The 19,741-nt window shown below is 35.9% G+C and overlaps 1 protein-coding gene across 1 annotated transcript in view; it reads right to left on the reverse strand.

Annotated features, from left to right (window-relative positions):
• GRPR (gastrin releasing peptide receptor) overlaps positions 1 to 19,741 on the reverse strand; it is a 78,629-nt gene that overhangs the window by 17,395 nt on the left and 41,493 nt on the right. The window contains exon 2 of the mRNA XM_072431230.1: positions 7,856 to 8,207. Coding sequence (XP_072287331.1) covers positions 7,856 to 8,207 — 352 coding nt within the window. The remainder of the gene's footprint in view (positions 1 to 7,855; positions 8,208 to 19,741) is intronic.

Genomic DNA, 19,741 nt, shown 5'->3' on the forward strand with positions numbered 1-19,741 from the left:
ACGCTGGAACACGGAACCGACGCTGGATTAGCACAGCGGGACCAGGTAAGTGGGGATTTTAGTGTAGGCGAAAAAATACGGGGTTATCCAAAAGAGCAAAAATATTTAGTGCGAGAAATTACGGGCTTAGCGGTTAGGGGGTTAAGCACATTAAATATTATAAAAAGTAACTACTAAGTTTTGTTCACAACAGGAGTCACTTTGTCAGATGACCGGTAACTGGTGGTAAAAGCGAGGAAGTAATGTGATCTGATAATTCTCACGGATTCTTCCAAGTAGCTGAATGAATAGAGGGTGGAGCAATCTGATCTGTGGTCTGGTAAAGGGTGAACCCCCTGAGATTACATTATTGCTGGAGCTGTAGGTCAAATTAGAGTCCTAGGATTTGTAGGACAGATAAATGTTTTAAACCTTCCAGCAGGACATCTGGTAAATAGTGCATATAATTGAGTATAAACCAGTAGATGACGCTGTGTCCTCATGTAAAGTATAACAAATTCTTGTCATCAGAGAAATGAGAGAAATTTTGCCGACTTTACATGGGGAAGACAGCATGGACTGATTCCAATGTGATTTTATTCTTTTCCACTGTGAAATAATTCTTTAAAAATAACACACCATTGATGTATTTATCAATAAGAACAATGTTATATCTTATATTATAGAACATACAACACTCTTATATCTATATTTTATAATTTAAAATCCAACAAGGAAAGGCCCCTAGGATGTTTTAAATGTTAGCATGGGTACATTTTGTGGCCTAGGTTTATACTCAAGTCAAAGAATTTTCCTCTTTTTTCAGATAGAAATAGGTTTTTATTCAAGTATATACTGTAATTATAATATAAATAATTTATAGTTTTAGTTTATTACAGTATTTACCCATCAAAAAATTACATTCCACCTTACTTTAAAGCTTTGGTGTTTCTGGAACATTTCTATTGCAATCTGCAACAAGCTATGACTTTCCAAAACATCTAAAAAATTAGCATTTTTGCACCTGTGGCAACAGCATGTGTTCCGTAGGCTTCTATGTATACCAAGAATGTTATTTCCTTTTGACATGCAAATCATGGACCTTCTTAGCATTACATTTAGCCTTACATTTCTTTGGACACAGCATATCCTAATTAAAATTGTTTGAACCGCAAGCTAGGGAAGTGTGACGAAGCTTGTTCTTGGCCACTGGTGCACCTTCCATTCACAGGTGTGTCTGAATAGAAAAGGAAGCGTTTGGCTAAAACATCAACACGACCCCATAAAGCGGAACTCTAGGTAAAATAAAAAAATCCCACACCTTTACTTCTGCAGATCCCTTGATCCAGAGCTGTCCTTGAAACGGTCTTGCGCTGTCCTGGAATCCACCTTTGTCGTGGCATGGAGGAAGCACTGGGTGCTGCCATTTTGTTCTGTCTTCTTGCTCTTTCTACCTCTGTCACCCAGTCACACTGTGCAGAAGGAGCAGCCCGAAGCACAGAGCCTTCTGGGATACATACATCATGTATCCTAGGAGGCTCTTCACTCCAATTCAGTCTTTGCCACTGCAAGCTTATCCTTTTTTTTTTTTTAATTATTTTAAATAAAAAAAAACATGCACATTTTTCTTTATATAGAAGTATATATTTTTTATAAAGTAAAAATTGTGGTAGGAGGCCCACTTTAAGGAGTACTGGCCTAAAGGGTAAATGTCGTCCTGTCCCCCCATACACTCTTTCCCAGAATTTATATTGTGCCCCCCCCAGGGGACTTTTTAAAAATAGTATTAAAATAATAGATTCATCCAGCTTGATATGATCACTGGTCAGCCTACTGAACATATAACAATAAATGCTGGGCTCCTGTCTATGAGTTATTTTTGTGCTTTCACCATTTATAAATTACCGATGACTCAGTTGGCCCAGCCAAGGATTGGAAGGAGCCACTGGATGTCTGTGGTTTGCCAACTTGTACTGTTTATGTTATTTTCCGACACTGATGTAGACTTCCACCAAGTCAAAGTCAAGAAGCTATTTCCTGCTATTCAGAAGACAGAGAGGTTTCACTTTATGCCAGTTGGAACAGAAAGCTTCATTACACTTCTCCTCCACTTAAAAAAGTAAATTCCTTTGTAGACTAATACCATGTACTCACTTTGTTATGTTTACAAAATGAAACCGCACCCAGATCTAAGAACAGAAATCTAATATATTGCTGATTTCAAATCCTTACATTACTTTGCTTCATTTTTTTCTTTATTTTAACTTGGTGATCCTGTCAGTAATGCATTCTTGGTTCTAGGGTGACAGCACACTGTACTGTATGTATAGAAGAGCAGCATTGTCCTGCTAAAACAATAGGTGGCTTAGGACAACAAAACACCTTACTCTCTCCTCTTCTGAATAATATGGGCAGAGGGGCGTTCTGTTGACCATGAGGTTATCTGTGAACAAGGTTTATTAATCAGATGTAACAAACAATGTAAATAGTAAATTTACCAAAACAAAGAGGGGCAAATAAGAGAGGACCCTTGTTAAGGATTATATACATGGTATAAAGGTACCGAATAGTTGGCTGATCTAAACCCTTATGACAGTGCTGATTACTGGAGTGTTTGTCACAAAAAATATTAAATCATTAAAATACATGCACAGTTTTCTGTTACAGCTTCAAATACAGAAAACTACTTGTTGATACTACCAGAAATCTATTGAGCTCCTAACTTTCTCTTCCTCTGTATGTGTTGATCTAAAATCTCAATTGTTAACACCATACCTAGTTGTATTTGTGTACTACAGATCACCCTTGTCCCATGTTGTAGAGAGGAAAGTGTACTGAAGCTTAAATCTGGAGCAAATGACCTAGAGTGATAGAGCTGCTCATCCATAGATACGCTACAATGAATGAGAATTGTCACCCTAGGGCAAGAAAAGCACAAGCATAGAGAAACTGCTTCCAGGGCAAGAGACTGGGTAGTCTGGGATGCCATGGCCACAAGGGGTGACAATGATGCTATGTTATGATGGCAGTGATATTATCAATATAATACATAAAAGTGCTTAGCATAGGGCTGTTTTGGCCACAACCATCATGGCTCCCACCAATGACCCTCCACTAACATCATGGCTGCCCTCCCATATTCTCCCTTTCAGCACAAGCTAGCTGGCCCAGGGAAGAACTAAGTACAAACCTATCCCTGGGTACACACACCTCTACATCATTGCCCATGGAAAATATTAGAACGGGTTTGAATTGAAATGGTTTGAATCACCTGTCAAAGCAAAGGAAAATCAGTTCTGGGAGCTGGAGAATCGGTCTTTGAAGAGATTGTTTATTTACAGTACCAGAATCCAGTTTAATATTTTTCCTCTTCCGTCACATTTCATTGGCACTCTGTGTTATGTCTGAAAGACACTAAATAAGATCGGAGCAGCACTATAATGTAATAAGAAATGTTCTGTGGATCAAAGGACTGATTTATTTCTCAGCTCAGACCTGCAGAGGGCACCAGATGTGAACCCATCTGGCCCGTACAACACTTCAGGTTTTTTTATTAAAGGATTAATAACTTCCGTACTGCCATCTCCTGTTTGTTCAGCATCCTTTACAGATATGAACCATTCCAGGTTTCAAAGACAAGCAGATCATTGTAAGATACAGGAGGTGAAGGTCGTCTTGAATGTGACAGATTTAATGAACCCTTGTTATCTAAAGTGTTCACCATCTTGAATTTTTTTTTAATAAAATATGCTAATAATTGCCTAAATACATTAACAAAGTAAAGTGGTCTTTGTAGGGAAAAAATTATATTTCAGATTTATAATATACAGTTCCTGTGTGGCTTTGTAGTGATAGAAAATCATGTGGGAATTCCCTCTGCAAACTTTTTTGTCTAAAGAGCCTTAAAGCTGACCTAAACTTGTTGGTGGAGTGGTGAGCTTTTGCTATATTCAACAGCAAACTTACAAATTATGGTGCACATTTTTTTAGCACCCTGTAGCTTGTCAGATCCAGGATCCTGCCACCGTTTCATTGCCCGGAGTTGGAATCTTTACTGCTAGCTAATCTAGGTTCACTGTGATCAGTCATTGGGCATCCACTGATGAATTATGTATGACACATGTGTTGTACAGTGTAAGCAAAAAGCCACCCAATGCGCGTTTTTATTTTTGGCAAAGGAGATCCAACACAGGCAATGAAAATGGTTAAAGATGTCGAACTTGAAAGAATACCAAGAAAGATGTCAGCAATGGGATAACATGGTTGTTGCCTCACTAAAATGGGTGCATTGATGTGCAAACCTGCCATAATCTGCTGAACATATTTGCCCCTTATAGTAAATCCTGAGCATCCCAGGATTCAGTACACCCTTCAAAAAACCTTGGTAAACCTTATTTGTTATGTAGTTCTTATCTATTTGTTATCTTTATATTACATTTTATTGTATTCTTTTCTATTATTTTGTCACCCCTTCCCTTTTCAAAAACCCAAAATGTAATACTTTTGTAGGTAAATTTGAAACTGCTCTCTCCCACCAACTGCTCCTTCCCATTTAACAATAAATGTGATGGACAGACGTACTAATCAATATGTTAACAGAAAGAGGCAAGTCAAAGTTCATCTTCAGAATGTGTGATCTGATTTTCAATGAAGGGTTACAAGGCTTTTAATAGACTCCATATAAAGATGTACGGTGCAACCTTTTTTTATATTTAAAGGAAAATGGGTCAATGGTTGTGCTCCTCCAGGGATTCATGACATTCAAAGAAATGGAGACTATAAAAGACTTTGAGGACAATTGTTGCTTCTTCACAAGGTCTACACCAAAATTGAACTGTCAGTGTGACATGAATGCTTCATCTTGTGCCTAATGTCATCGCATGGAGTACAGTGATGTCTTTTATTCTTTCCAGCACTGATCTGGTCTGCAAATGGAAAATGTGCAACACAGTTATCTAGAAGGAAGCTGAGCCTGACTGGGTAGCCACCAAAGAATGACAATGTGGCTATACTAAAAAGGGTTGCGTTCCTCTCCCTTCTGGTGGGGAGTAATGGCCAAGAGGAAAGATTTAAGCTACAAGGTTTTCTGTGTTGTCAGGAGCAGGAGAAGTAAGTTATTAATTTCTTCCTCATGCTATAACGATAAATAAAGCATGACAAGGGAGTATCTTCCCATCACTAAAGATGACCTACATACACAATAACCCACCTTTCAATTGTATTGTAATGTGCAATTACACTACTACAACATTTAATAAATGCTAAATGTCTATTATTATTATTATTATTATTAATAATAATAATAATAATAATAATAATAAACTGTATTTATTGTACATTAAATAGGGGTTGCAATGACAGATACAAACAATGACCCAGGAGGAGGAGAGGACCCTGCCCAAAAGAGCTTACAAGAGCTGGGGGAAGTAGCATACAAAAGGAGAGGGATATAGAATAGTGACTAAATCGTTTGAGGAGGGATTATGCTAAAGCTATGATTGTAACAGTTAATATATGTATGTATGTGTAGACCAAACAGCTATAAAAGTCTTTGGCTCTGTTTACACATTTGCACTAAAGCTGCAATTTTTAAAGTGCAGCAATAAATTAAACTAGGAAGATACCTAATACTGCAAAGCGCTGTGCCCAGGAGTCTGACTGTGTTTAATCACAGTGCATTGCACGTAACCGCAGGTTTCTGAGCTGTACCGTTGGGTATAATTGTACAGAATAGTATTTCTGTTTTGTATGTGCTGTGCTATCTACGAAAAGCTAAATGTGAGCAAGACCTTCAGAATTTCTTTTAAAATGTACTTTTCTGTCAGACAGTTTGTTTTCCGTTAGCTTAGTTTTTTCTTTCAAAAATGAAAGATACTTTTGTATTCAATTTTATATACACCTTTATATATCTAAAATTAATTGCTGGCCTTTTTTTGAAAACAGTTTTTAGTTGACCTCAATAAAATATGTTAAACAAATTGAAAGAACTGTACCAAGCCCAGTATGTGCCATGTACAAAAAAGAACTCTTTGCAGCACTAGGAGGGTTTTTTTTACATATAAAGTACATTGAAGATACTCTCCCTATAAAATCTTTCAGTGTCCTAGTCCAGAGGCCCCAACCACAGACACCAATGGGAAGAGGGGTTGCTTACCATGTCTACCTTGTGCTATTGTGCAGTCTGCTAATGCTGGGAGTAAAAGTTAGGCTATATGGCTCAGTACCAATGTTCAAGTCCACAACCACTTGAAGGAGGCCTTTCATTCTGTCATCTCAATTCCCTCCGATCCCCTTCCATAGTTTCAGCCTTGGATTCGAACTCAAATTCTAGATATCCTATGATATCTAGATAAAAAGTCTGTCTTTCACAGAAAGCTGTGGCCAACATCATTGCAGCCCTCTATATTGTAATTACAGAAGGTGTTTTTGGGAAAGTGCCAAAGAACAGTGTGACTGTTAAACAAGTGAAATCATAATAAATATTTCCAGTTGTCCAGTTGCAATTTTTTCCAATTTTTGTTTAAAAAATTGCCTACTTGCTCATCACAATTAGAGGTGACCTTATCAATAAAACTTATTCAGGCTGCTCACATAACGTCCCAGGTTACTAAAATTAGCTGAAAAAAAATAGGTTTTTCACCAAAAATAATAATTTTAAACCTTTTTAAAGACATTGGAATTCTTACTCAGAATTACTGAATATGGTTGATTTCTCGACTGATTTCTAATCTGCTCACCTATCACAGTGACAATACTGACATGAAAATTGGTTCAGTACCCCTTCTAACTCCTAAATCCTAACCATATATCCATAAAAATGAGAATTTACCAATAGAATTTGCAAATTAGGATTATAACAACAACAAACAACAAGAAGTAAATCAAATACTGAAATACCTTGAATTTGAGAAAAATGCTTTGGCTCCAGTTTACTTAAAACTAAACTGCACATAGATTTAAAAGGCATAAACAGATGATGAATGTATTCAATATTTCATAATTAAAAGAGCCAATTGCTTGTGCTGCAAGTGTTAACAATATTTAGGATGCTCTTATGAACCAGTAAGTACTAGTTGTTGGCTGTCATACTAATCTAATAACTTGAGTTGATAATGAACCACAACAAGTATAAATTAAAAAAATTCTGATGTCACTCAATTCAAAAATGTTTCTCAGCTAGCCGAAAAGTACAAGAGGGAGGTCATTAATGGAAGTCAAAAGCCATCATTAGGTGGGAGAAATTGAGAAAAACCCCAGGGCCTCCAAGTTTTTAATGGCCCCATTTCTACTTAATATAATCACTGTAGGCCACGGGTTGTATTGCTACAAAAGCACAATAGAGAGTCTCATGCTGCAATCCAATGAAAGAGGGTAATTGGTGCATACAACAAGTGTTAAACAAAAATGGTAACATGGAACTTAAATTAGGCACCCCTGCCAATCTTCAGCTTATTTCCCTAGTGTCTTAGACTCTGGAGAAGTGCAGTTCCACAATTGTGGAACCTTTGGCTCATTTAGGAGAACAGTCGTTAAAGAAATATCATGAGACTTGACATACTTCTTTAAGGTTAGAAGTGTTGGGAAGAGCCAGAAATAGCAAGAATTTTGCACACAAGCTCTAAATTATGATTACAGTCCTATATTGGCTGCATTCATATCAACTTCACATTCCTTCATTATATAAAACTGACAAATTCTTACTTTTCTATATTCATTTTATTAAATAAAACCTCCTGCTGATTTTACATGTACCAGGGTTTTATAATATTGGTTAAAAATTAATACATTCATATTGATAATATCTAAGATATTAAATCAATTTGTTTATAAAACATGTTATCAGTTGATACACTGTTATGTTTTTTGTATAACATACCTGTCTTCTAACGTGCACATTTCCTTCCACTGGCATGTTGTATGCACTCCGAATCAGATTCCGTGCAATAAAATAGTAATATACCGAAATAATGGACAGAGGGATGATGTAGAAGATTAAAAAGGAAGTCATAGAATGGATTCTTGGGTGCAGTCCATCAGAATGTGGGTAGGGGGCACAACTGATAAAAGTTTTGTTGGTTTCTTTGACATAAAACGGGTGCAAATCCGAGAAAACGGCTTCCGGAATGGCAAGAGTCATGGACAATATCCAGATAAGTGCAGCTTTGATGCAGATCTTAGTCAGAGCATTATTGGTTTGAATATCCATGGGTTTGACAATTGCTGTGTACCTAGGAAAATGAAAAAATAAATGTTATCAAATTTATTCCACACCAAGATACAAATTTAGAGCAGGTTCAAAGGCTTTTATGGAGTTGTATGAGAATGTAGCTTCTCCTTGTTTCTTATGTTAAAGTAAAATAAGGGCAACATTTTTTTAGCTTTATAGTGGTGATTCAATGAAACACTTTTCATTTCTGTGAGTGCCAAGGTGGGATACAATATAGTTTTGTTGATGCCACACTAATATACACAGATTGGGTCTGATTTAATAAAGCTCTCCAATACTGGGGAAGATAGACTATCATGGGAGAAACTGAGTGATCCAACAAGCCTGGAAACAATTTTTTAGTAATCATTTGCTTCTAAATTGCAAATGTTTTCTATCCATTCCAGGTTTGCTGGGTCACCAAGGTTATACCATGATAGTCTCTATCTTCTTCAGTCGGAGAGCTTTAACTATATATATTTGCTACCTTGTATATTGATAAATGAAGCTTATTTATTAAAGCCATTTACAAGATGGGTTTTTTTTGTGTCCAGAAAGTTTCTAGTGTAAGACATTGGTGTAGAACTCTTATTTAGTTTAAAGTTTAAACATTTATAATAAGCAACAAAAAGATAAACGTGCCACAATTTAGTTTTTATAAAACCCCTGACACCATAATCTGATAATAAGTTAGGAATAATGAATGTTTAAATAATGTTATGAGAAAAATACTTATTTACATTACAAAAGATAAATGTACCATTACTTTTATTTTCCAGACCAGTAAAAGTATAAACTAAAATGCATTTAGACTTTGTTTTCCTAATGCTAAACCTGATTTATTAGAACATTTTAAAATTTGTTGTACTAAAGCATTATTGTTGGATTGTCCCACTGCTCTCGTGCTTATTATTATGATTTATTTTGCCTTTTTTGCCATTAGAGAGATAATTAGAAGCCAATGCCCAGTTATAGGAGATGCTATTAGGATACACATTTTGGCCATCTCACAAATGTCATCGTATCCATTGTTGTTTTCTCTCATACTTAAAACAAAAATCACAACAGTATTAGGTAAAATACAACTGGACCTTCTGCTAAGGAAAAAGGAGTGACATTTGTCTGGAGAAATTAAAATGTATAAAATATTTTATTATGTATATACACCCTTGATCAGCAATGAAAAGATTAAAACCATTGACAGATTAAGTTAAATAAACCTACATAGAATTAAATTGTTGAGGGGTCGGATATATAAAGCAGAGAAATTATCTTTGAGGCAGAAAAATAGGCAAATTTAAGCATAACTTTTGTTCTGCAATAGAAAAAAGTAATTGGATCAAGCAGGTTCATTTTTGCAGGAGGAACAAATAAAATATCTTGTGCAATAAAACACATTTAACTGCTTGATCACTATCTTTTAAAAAACTTGTTAAAAAAAAAAGTTTATGGCATCCTCTGGTGCTTCTGGGACAGGATAAGTTTCTGTGCGCATGAGCATGAGTTATGTTATCCTCGCTCGGCCAATAAACATGACTAATTGGAACTCGGAAGAAGAGAAGAACAAGATGGAGGTAATTGTGACAGAATAGGGACAGGAAAAAATATTTTAAAAGCTCCAATCAGGCTGGTAAGGTATTTTTAGCAAAACAATACCACTGCACAGGTGCGAGATCAGGCGTCGAAGCCCGCTGTAAAAAGTAAAAAAAACAATGCCCAGAAGGAGCACCCAGAGCCTCCCGGGATGTGTGACGTAGATATCCTGGGTGTTGCACCTAAAAAAATAAAAAATGAATAACATTTTCCCTATACATTTAGGGATTGTCTACCCTTTTATTTAAAGTGAAAATGTTGAGTTTAGGTACACTTTAAGGTTATTTTGGTAAAAGCTAGCAAGATATATAGGTTGCTTCAAAAAATAAAATATAAATATCATTCTAAAAGCACACCATTTTTATTCCTAATAATATGTCTGGTTTTAGGTACACCTTAAAGCATAAAATAAATCCTAGAGCAAAAATCTAATATACAGCAGCTTAAATGTAGTGGCTGCTTTATTATTATTATTTATTTTTTTTTTTTTTTAAGAACAATTTTAGCAAGTATAGAAATAACTGTTGATCTTGTGACAATGCCATGTCCTAGTCACTTCCAGTAAGATGAACTGAAAGCAAACAATTATATCCTTGTAATGTAAACTAATAATCCAATTATCCCCATATAATACAAAAGTCAGTTAGGGTTCCCTCCATAGTTGACTTGATGTAAAAAGAAAAGGAAAAAAAATGCAGGTAGACAAACTAAGGACTGGTAAGCTGCAATGTATTACATTTCTCTTTTGGCTTAGATATACTTTAAGTAGCATTTTGCAAGTTAAATTACAAATGAACAACAGTGAAAAGCCACCAGCATCTGCCATTTTCACTTCTAATTAGGCACCGTGTGCGTTGCATCATTTCCTAGAGATTATCACATTGAAAACATATGCAATTACTGCCTTTAAAATACAATGCTGTAATCAGCGCTACCTCTGATTTTACCATGAACTTGTCATTATTTTAATTGCTTCTTCTCCTCATTTTGAAAAAAGCATGGATTATCTATCTCATTCACAGAAATTAAAATCTCACATTTCCAACTGTTTTATTTTATTTCTATTGGTAAGATGAACTGAAAATGTAATATGAATTACTGTTGCTCAAATTAAACTTGCTAAGAGAATTGTAAATTTAGGCTGTTTTCAAAATTGCATTATGGTAATGTGTGTCAGGATGTTTTATAAAAACAATACTTTAACGTCACAATAATGCACAGGTACAGGTGTGTCGCAGTGCTCTGCTATTCATAATAAATGGCACCACAATGCACATAAACATGTATTAGTGAATGGTTGTGGGGTTGCGGGATTGTTTCCAAATGTAATTATACTGTAGATCCTCATGTAAGTGGCCATAAACCATCATATCAAAAATACTTTCAAGTTTCTTTCAATGGTAATTCCTCCTCGCCAACTCCCCTCCCTGTTGGTGTTCCCCAAGGGTCAGTCCTTGGACCGGTTCTCTTTTCTCTGTACACCTCCTCTCTCTAGTCTCATATCCTCCTTTGGCTTACAGTACCATCTGTATGCTGATGACACTCAAATTTACCTGTTTCCCTCAGCCCTGGATAAGGTCTCATGCTGCCTGTCAGCCATCTCATCATGGATGTCTGACCGATTCCTGAAACTCAACCTGGATAAAACAGAACTCATCATCATCCCCCCTCAAATTCCAAATCTCCCCCTGACAAATATCTAACTGTTAATAACACTGTTATTCTGCCCTCTACTCAGGCACGTTGTCTTGGCATCATTTTTGATTATGCCCTCTCATTTACCCCCCATATTCAGAACATTTGCAGGTCCTGTCACATCTCCAAAATCTGCCCCTACCTGTCTCCTGAGACCACCAAACTCCTTGTACACGCTCTTATCATCTCTCGTCTGGACTACTGTAACATCCTCCTCTCTGGTATTCCACTAACTGGACTCTCTCCTCTACAATCTATCATGAATGCTGCAGCCAGACTCATTCATCCTTCCCACAGCTCCTCTTTCGCTGCATCTATTTGCAGTTCTCCTCATTCCATTTCACCTTAGAATCAGATTCAAGGTCCTGTACTTTGCCTTCAAATCCCTCCACGATCCTTGTCCATCTTACCTTTCGGACCTGATAGAAAAATACTCCCCCTGCCGCTCTCTTTGCTCCTCCAATGACCTACTAATGACTTCCTCACTCATAACCTCATCACACACACGGCTCCAAGACTTTTCTAGGGCTGCTCTGACTCTGGAATGGTCTTCCTCGTCCTATTCAGCTTACTTTTTTACTTTCTCCACATTAATAATAATTATTATTATTATTAAACAGGATTTATATTCTCCAAAATATTACGCCAAAATATTACGCAGCGCTGTACATTAAATAGGGGCACATTTAAAAGAGCACTCAAAACCCATCTTTTCAAACTTGCCTACCCGTCTTCTTGTCTCTTAAAACCCTCACTACTCATCCACCATTCCATATCCCCCTCCTATTGTGTGATATTTCCCAACCACTTAGATTGTAAGCTCTTCTGGGCAGAGTCCTCTCCTCCTCCTGTGTCTGTCTGGCATTTGCAACCTATATTTCATTTACAGCACTGCGTAATATGTTGACGGTATATAAATACTGTTTATTATTAATAATAATATTAGTACCCAGGGTACCAGGTTTACATTGATAGAAAATGTTTAGAAATGTATTTTATGTCTTTATATAAATACTGAATATTACAAAAATATTTTATATCAGCATCTTAAATGTCCTAAGAACCATAGCAAGCAAGTGGAGAATGAAATGATTGCAATATGCAATAAGGGGCACCTTTGGGCACCTTTTGGTGGTTCTAAGGACAAATATAGGACAGCATCTGAAACCCACAACATGTAATGGACTGCCTACTATTGCATACAATCTGGCAGAAGTAGAAAAATATTAAGTACTTGTGTTTCTTTAAGTGAATTTCTCACTGCTAATACAATAACAAATGGAACATATTATGACATTCTTCCACTCTGTTTATATACACACATTAGCAGTGTTTGGCCATTCTTTGTTACAATAAATGGTTCAGCTCTTAGATTTGATAACATTTTAACAAGGAAGAATTATATTTGTACCCACAACTGGTTTGTTACTGTTAAGGGATAACTTGTCTATAGAAAAACACAATAAAAGTTAATTTTCAACAAATGTTTCAGTCCTTTTAAAGTCAGTAAATCTACTACAGAGTTTGATACATTTTACATAAAACACTAAATATATTTATTAGGAATAGCAAGCAAATAGGGGTTAGTTAAATATGGATATTCTTCATAATGTTCTACTGGTATAGCTCACTACACATGTACTTGTACATGTCAACTTGATGATAAAGAAAATTAATTAATATATATATTCTATTGATTTTACTTTTGATTTGAGATGATTTGAGTGTTTTGAGGAGACGCTGGTACTGCCAATGTCCGTTATAGGTATTCTTGGAATTTGTGTTTGTAATGCTCACTGTTATCATCCAGTCAGTTGAGATATTAGTAAGAATTATGTCTCCAATTGTAGTAAATTTGGATGTAATGTCATGTTGGTTCTACAATGCTAATGTAATGTAACAAGAACAATACATCTTTTGGGGGCCCCACAATATGCTGGCACACTAATTCAATGACAGGTACCTTTTAGTTTGCCCTCCCACCCAATATGTGCATACCCAGCATTCCTGACACAGATCTTAAGCCGCGTACACACGTGCAATTATAGTCGTTGGAAAGAATTCTTCACGATCCTTTCCAACGACTAAGCACTCCACGATGCATGAACAATGCTGTACAAAGAGCACCGTTCTGCTCCATGCAGAGGGGAGGGGGAGAGCGATGGAGGGGTACCCCACTGCTCAATCTCCCCTTCACTTGCATTACAATTGTTCAAAGTTCATCGTTCGTGGATCTGCCAGGACAGTCATTCAGATGATGAACAACGCGAGCTGTACACACTTCAGATTCTTGCCCGATATCGGAAGTGTGGACATAGCTTTAGTGTTACCGTGTTCCTCCTGCAATACAATGCCCACCACTTGTTATAGACAACATCCGTTATTTTACCCAGCAAGAGCACCACAGCAATAATATCACTCAGTAAAAGCCTATCATATTGCAGTAGCACATAATACAACACTACAATAGAACATTATACAGTATCAACTTTTGGCAGTGCATTATATATATCTTTTAACAGATTATACAATTAGTGCACACCATGGTATAATCTTTTTCACTAAATATTTCAAGCAGCAATTGTGCATTTATCCATTTGTTTTCCCTATCAAAGGAATTGAATTCCACCTAGATCTTCATCAGCAAAAATCTACACCTCTCCTCCACCCAGCACCACTTATCAGCAATTTACTAACTAAGTCCGGCTAAACCCAACTTCCTCCTATCCAGATATGTACCACAACCCAACTTTACTCTAAATTTGCATCCCAAATTAGTGGATGCAATAGGCCTGATTTATTAAAGCTCTCCAAGACTAGAGAAGATACACTTCTATCAGTGAACCTGGGTGATACAACAAACCTGGAATGGATCTGGTTACAGGATTGAAAATAATTGCTAACAAATAGCCAATTACTTTTAAGAAATCAATTTCAGGTTTGTCGGATTACCAAGGTTCACTAATGAAAGTGTATACTCTCCAGTCTTGCGGAGTTTAATAAATCAGGCCCAATGGAAGGGCAGGGACTAAAAGTTGATGGATGACCCTTATACACCAATTGGTAGAAAACCCTATGGGGGCCCAATGAAAGACTTCTGAGCTGGGTTGTAAGAGCCCACCGGTTGATCTTTCATTCACTTGGTGGTGCAGTCCAGTTCTGTTTATTAGTTCAGTTAGTGCTGCAGACACAAGCGTACAAGTCCACTGGAGTTCGGATCATTTGATACTACCAGACCTTTTTGTTGCTATCATCAGAATCAGTGTAGTAACAGGGCAATAGCTTGATTCTATAGCATAAATTTAGGTAGATTTTTCTTACCCATTTATAAATAAATAGAAGCACCAATATGAGCTATGTTTAGGATCAATTTAAGAATTGTAGTGGGAAATAATTAGCTACAATGCTAGCTTTGGAATTTCACAGACTATATAGGACTCTATAAATGTGCTACATAGGTCTGACCTTTATAAATACTGCAGCAATTGACCAAATATAATTGAAATACATTGAAAACCCCACTCCTACAGCTATTTCCATTGTGTTTTTTCTGAGCTACTAGGAAAAAGTGAAAGGAGTGACAATGCAACCCAATAGCCATATTATTGTGTCTTAGTAAATGAACTACATCAGTTCTAATATCGGCATGCCTATAACTATGTTTTTTATATAGTACAAATAAATAGAAAAACCTGCTAGTGGTCAAATATTCTTAAAATACATTACAGTGAATCTATAGGATACATGAACATGATCAATGCATACGGGTCACTTAACTTTGTATGTTCTAATTTTGGCGTGCACCAACAATGCCCCAAGTGGCATTCATAAGCACTGGAGAAATATTAAAGTATAATTTTTTTTCCACTTCTGTGATGGAAATAAAACAAAAAATATCTTTTATGAATATTTAGTTTAAATCAGCTACAAACGGAGCAAAAAACTTGTCTTGTCCAAACATTCTTCCTGCTGAAACAGACCATTCAGGAGTATGAGCTTTGCTGATTGGAAGAAGAAAAAACACTGCTTTCGCTCAAATGCATCTGGAGTGTAACTGATCCTAAGTTCAATGGGATTTAAGTATGCTACTTTTGTTACAAATGATCTGTATTGTAAATGAGCCCTTGAAACTTTTATTCTTCAGAATTGGCATTATTGCTGTTTTATACATAGAAATATGGCCATGTGTGCTTGCATCTATGTTTGTTTGTGCTGTATTGCCATTTTAGTTTTTTAGTTTTTTTTTTTACAATTTGTATATAGCAAAATGTCATACAACATTATTCCCTCCTGTGAAGAGGCTCCCTGCAGGACACTAATAAAGATATAATGATTGACAATTGTATTGGATGGTAAATATTATGGGGATCTTTGGTATTTACCATCAGCTAATTCAATTCCTTTATAACAGAGCTTTTGGTAGATTTCCATTATTGATGGTTTACTTTGCTATCACATATCAAATCCAATTTGATATGTGATAACAATATTTAAATTTCTGGGTCCCATACTATGTAATATTCCTGGGTCCCCTTCTCCAATATCTAAAAGTTCCAGAATTGCAAAAGTCAATCTCTTTCAATTGGGGTCTTGTACCGAAATACCCTTTGTGCTTTCTTCCTAGAAGAAAGCTTAAAGTGTACCTAAACTCAAAAATTTCACTTTACATACCAAGCTTGACAATCCTGTAAAAATTCTGTTGTTTGTTTTTTTCAAGCGCAAAAACGATTGAGAATGAATAGGAGCGCAAAGCATCCCGGGATACATACATCACGAGGCTCTTGGGTGCTCCTTCTGCGCATGCCCGAGCATCTAATGCCTAGGTTTCTAATGTAAGTAGCTGTTAGAAAACAACTGAAAATAATTTTTTTGACTTTCACTGGTGGGAAAATGTATTTTCTTGATAGTCCTTTAAAATACGTTGCTGGTTTACAAGCAGTTTTTAAGCATTTTGTTGCAGGACACCATATGGTTTTTAACATGGATCAGAACACCTGTTGTTTGGTATCACATGTTTGGTAGTAATGATGTATGGAGAAAATCTGGGACAGAAGTTAAGTTTCCCAAGAGTGGTAACAGTGATAAAATTTGCAATGAAGATGATAAATCTTTTTTTAAGATGATGACATTTGTGATAAAGTTGTTAAAAAGCAATAAGATTGGTGGGAAAACTTTTTTTGTCCTTAGATACGGTTGCACTTTTTGAGAGTGAATGACTTCATAGTTCATGCAGCTGCTGAGGTCAGTGATGGCTTGTTGTAAGGTTCTGTTTTGTTATGTGAAAGGAGAAACAGACGGATTAGCTATTCTCTCCTAATTTTTGTATTTGGTATGAGCCTGGATTTCAGCTTTATGGCTATAGTCTAGTGCATTTAATTCTTTAGTATAAATGCTTTTGATCATATTAAGTTGTATGTAAAATTAATTGACTAATTAGGCAAGCCTGTTTATTATAAAATTCTAATACTTTTTTTTTGGATGAATGAAGTCTTTCAAAAATACATTTTATAGCATACATTAAATAATTGTTCTCCCTAGTGTTGCTTTCTTTTAAGAGTCTGCCTTATTAAGTGAATTATCACAACTACAAAGAAATGGTTTGAGGCAATTAATTCTTTTCCACAAAGATTTAATTGACCGGCCAAGGTCAAATGCTCATATTAATATTACATAGTTGCACATTTGGCACTGTTACTGTAAGAAGATGTATCGTATGTTTCATCTGTCACCAAGCTAAACCTGTTCTTCATTGATGGTATTTCTGTCAATTTATTGGGCGTCTAGTAAAAGTACAACATGGAAAAAAAACATTTTTGAACTGGAATAGAGACATAAAACAAGTAGGAAAAAGTGTTTTTTTATAGACAAGGCAGAGAGAAAATACAATACAATAGTGCAACTTAACTAGCATATTTATTTGTATTGTTCATTAAAAGCTATCATATATATATATATATATATATATATATATATATATATATATATATATAAAAAATATATATATATATATATAAACTTACATATATATAATATTTACAGACAACAAAGGATATATTGCCAGCACAGCCATTCCTGCTACAAAAGGAACCCTAAAGACAAGATGAAAGAAAGGCAACTTCAAAATCTCTGCAAGCTTATTCATCTCATCAAACACCTATCCATAGGATTGTGCAGACATCCAAAAGCCCTAAAACTACTGCTGGGAAAACCTATCTTAGATGTGATATCAGCAGCCCCAGCAGACTCAGATCTGTCACTCAAGTGACACTCCAGTATTTCCCTTTGCTTCTTCCCTGGCTGCCATATAAATTGTTATGTAGATAAAGAGAAAGGTAAAGAGAAGATGGGGAGAAGATAGATCAGCCCTTAGTAATTGGTTATTAGACACCTTTAAAAATAGACAGGAGCTATGAAGAGCAAGAGGAGACTATTCCCATAGGCAACACGTTAGAAGGCCAATAAATATAATTTATGAGACTTGTGTCTAAATTTAAAATAATGCTATAAATATTAAGAAAAGGACACGCAAAAATATAAAGAAGGAAGAATTTTTTCATTTTAATGTTACAAGGATATAACATGTTAAAAAGAAATCATAAAAAAAATAAAAAACACAAAATAAAAAAATGACAGGTTGCAAAACAGGAGACAATCTCCTAATTATTTTTTGGCATTTGCGATTTGTAAAAAGATTAGGTCTGAGGATGTAGGCTCCTTACAAGATAACAAAGAAAAGAGTTAGTAGGTGATTGGTGACAATGAGAAGTCAAATATGTTTAATACCATGTGTGCACTCTAGCTCTGTATAAACAAAGAAAAATGGTGAAGCACAAGGTTATTGCTACAGTCTCAAACGAACAGCAATCGCTTCATATAGATATGGTCAAGAGACAAAATAAAAGTAAAAACTCCTGAATCAAAGCAACTACCAAGCCAGAAACAACTTACCGCTTTCAGAAACTGAACTGCCATTCACTGCAACTGCAGCAGCAAATGTGTGCACCGAAATGGTAAGCAACTGCTCCTATTCAATTGAATGGGAGCAGTTGGAAGTAAAGTTGAGCCTGCAGGTAAATGCTGTAGTCAGCTGCAAGTCTGAAATAGCCCTAAGGAGAGACAAGCTGTGATCTCATTGCCTGTGTTGTAGGTTATGAAGATTATTTTCTCCATAATGCATTCATCTATTGAGATGAAAGAGGGCTTGTTTTATAGTGTTTTTACAACTTGTTTAGAATTTGTAAATAATTGCATAGTCTGAATACATGTTCAATTAAAAAATAGTATGGGGTTATTTCAGCAACCAGTCAACAATATACTACGTTCCTAAAACTGATCCTATTCATGGCAGCCAATAGACCCCGTATCATTATGTCATTTGGTAATAGCCCAGTGCTCCTTCAGTACGGGCCTTATCCTCCCCCATACTCAGGCATACCAGGTATTTCATGAAGTTCCAGAAAGCTAATGAAGCAGTGTAGTAAATAAAAAAATGTCTGTGATTGTATCCTGAATGAACCAAATACAGATTTGCTTTATATCTCCCCAGAGAACGAAAACTAAAAGTAAAACAGAAAACAAAAATATAAATCCAATTTTATTATTGTTACAAGCTGTAGTTCTTCACTTTGCTAGACATGTGTTTTTGTTTATTATTTGCTGTTTTTGTAAAACCAGCATGTAATCCTCCTAGAGCCCAGCACTTCACCCTCTCCAAAAACAACAAATTATGTTAATGGCCCTCAGCTGTTAGCAGATCACGTATTCAGCTGCATTGTTCAGTGTTATGTCCAAGTGTTTGTCTATGTCATTTCTGTTTGCAATAATTACTGGAGCAAAAGTGGAATACAATCATTGTTACAGCCTTCTGCAAATATTTACAAATGGGATGTACTACTAGTCATCACTGTATCAAAGTTCTGCAGCATGTCCCAGATAGTTTGTGTTTCTACAATTATATCATGGCCTGAGGACACAAAGCCCAAATACTACACATGGTACAATACCGGGTATGTATCCTGGGGATATATTATCTATTTTATACAGTCCTGACATGTTCCTATTCCATCGGCTTCCCGTGCAAGTGAGTCACCCTGCAAGGGAAGCCAATGGAATAGGAACATGGTTGTGCTGTTGGGCTGTATGTTCGTATATCTGTTTGACTGAAGGACATGAAACTTAGAATCACTGTGATTTATATTGAAAATTGAAAATGATTACTAACTAATTAGCTAAACAGGATTTGAATATACCATTGCTGCCATAACCACG

Source organism: Pyxicephalus adspersus, chromosome 1 (genome assembly GCF_032062135.1).
Source record: "Pyxicephalus adspersus chromosome 1, UCB_Pads_2.0, whole genome shotgun sequence".
NCBI classification, from domain to species: domain Eukaryota; kingdom Metazoa; phylum Chordata; class Amphibia; order Anura; family Pyxicephalidae; genus Pyxicephalus; species Pyxicephalus adspersus.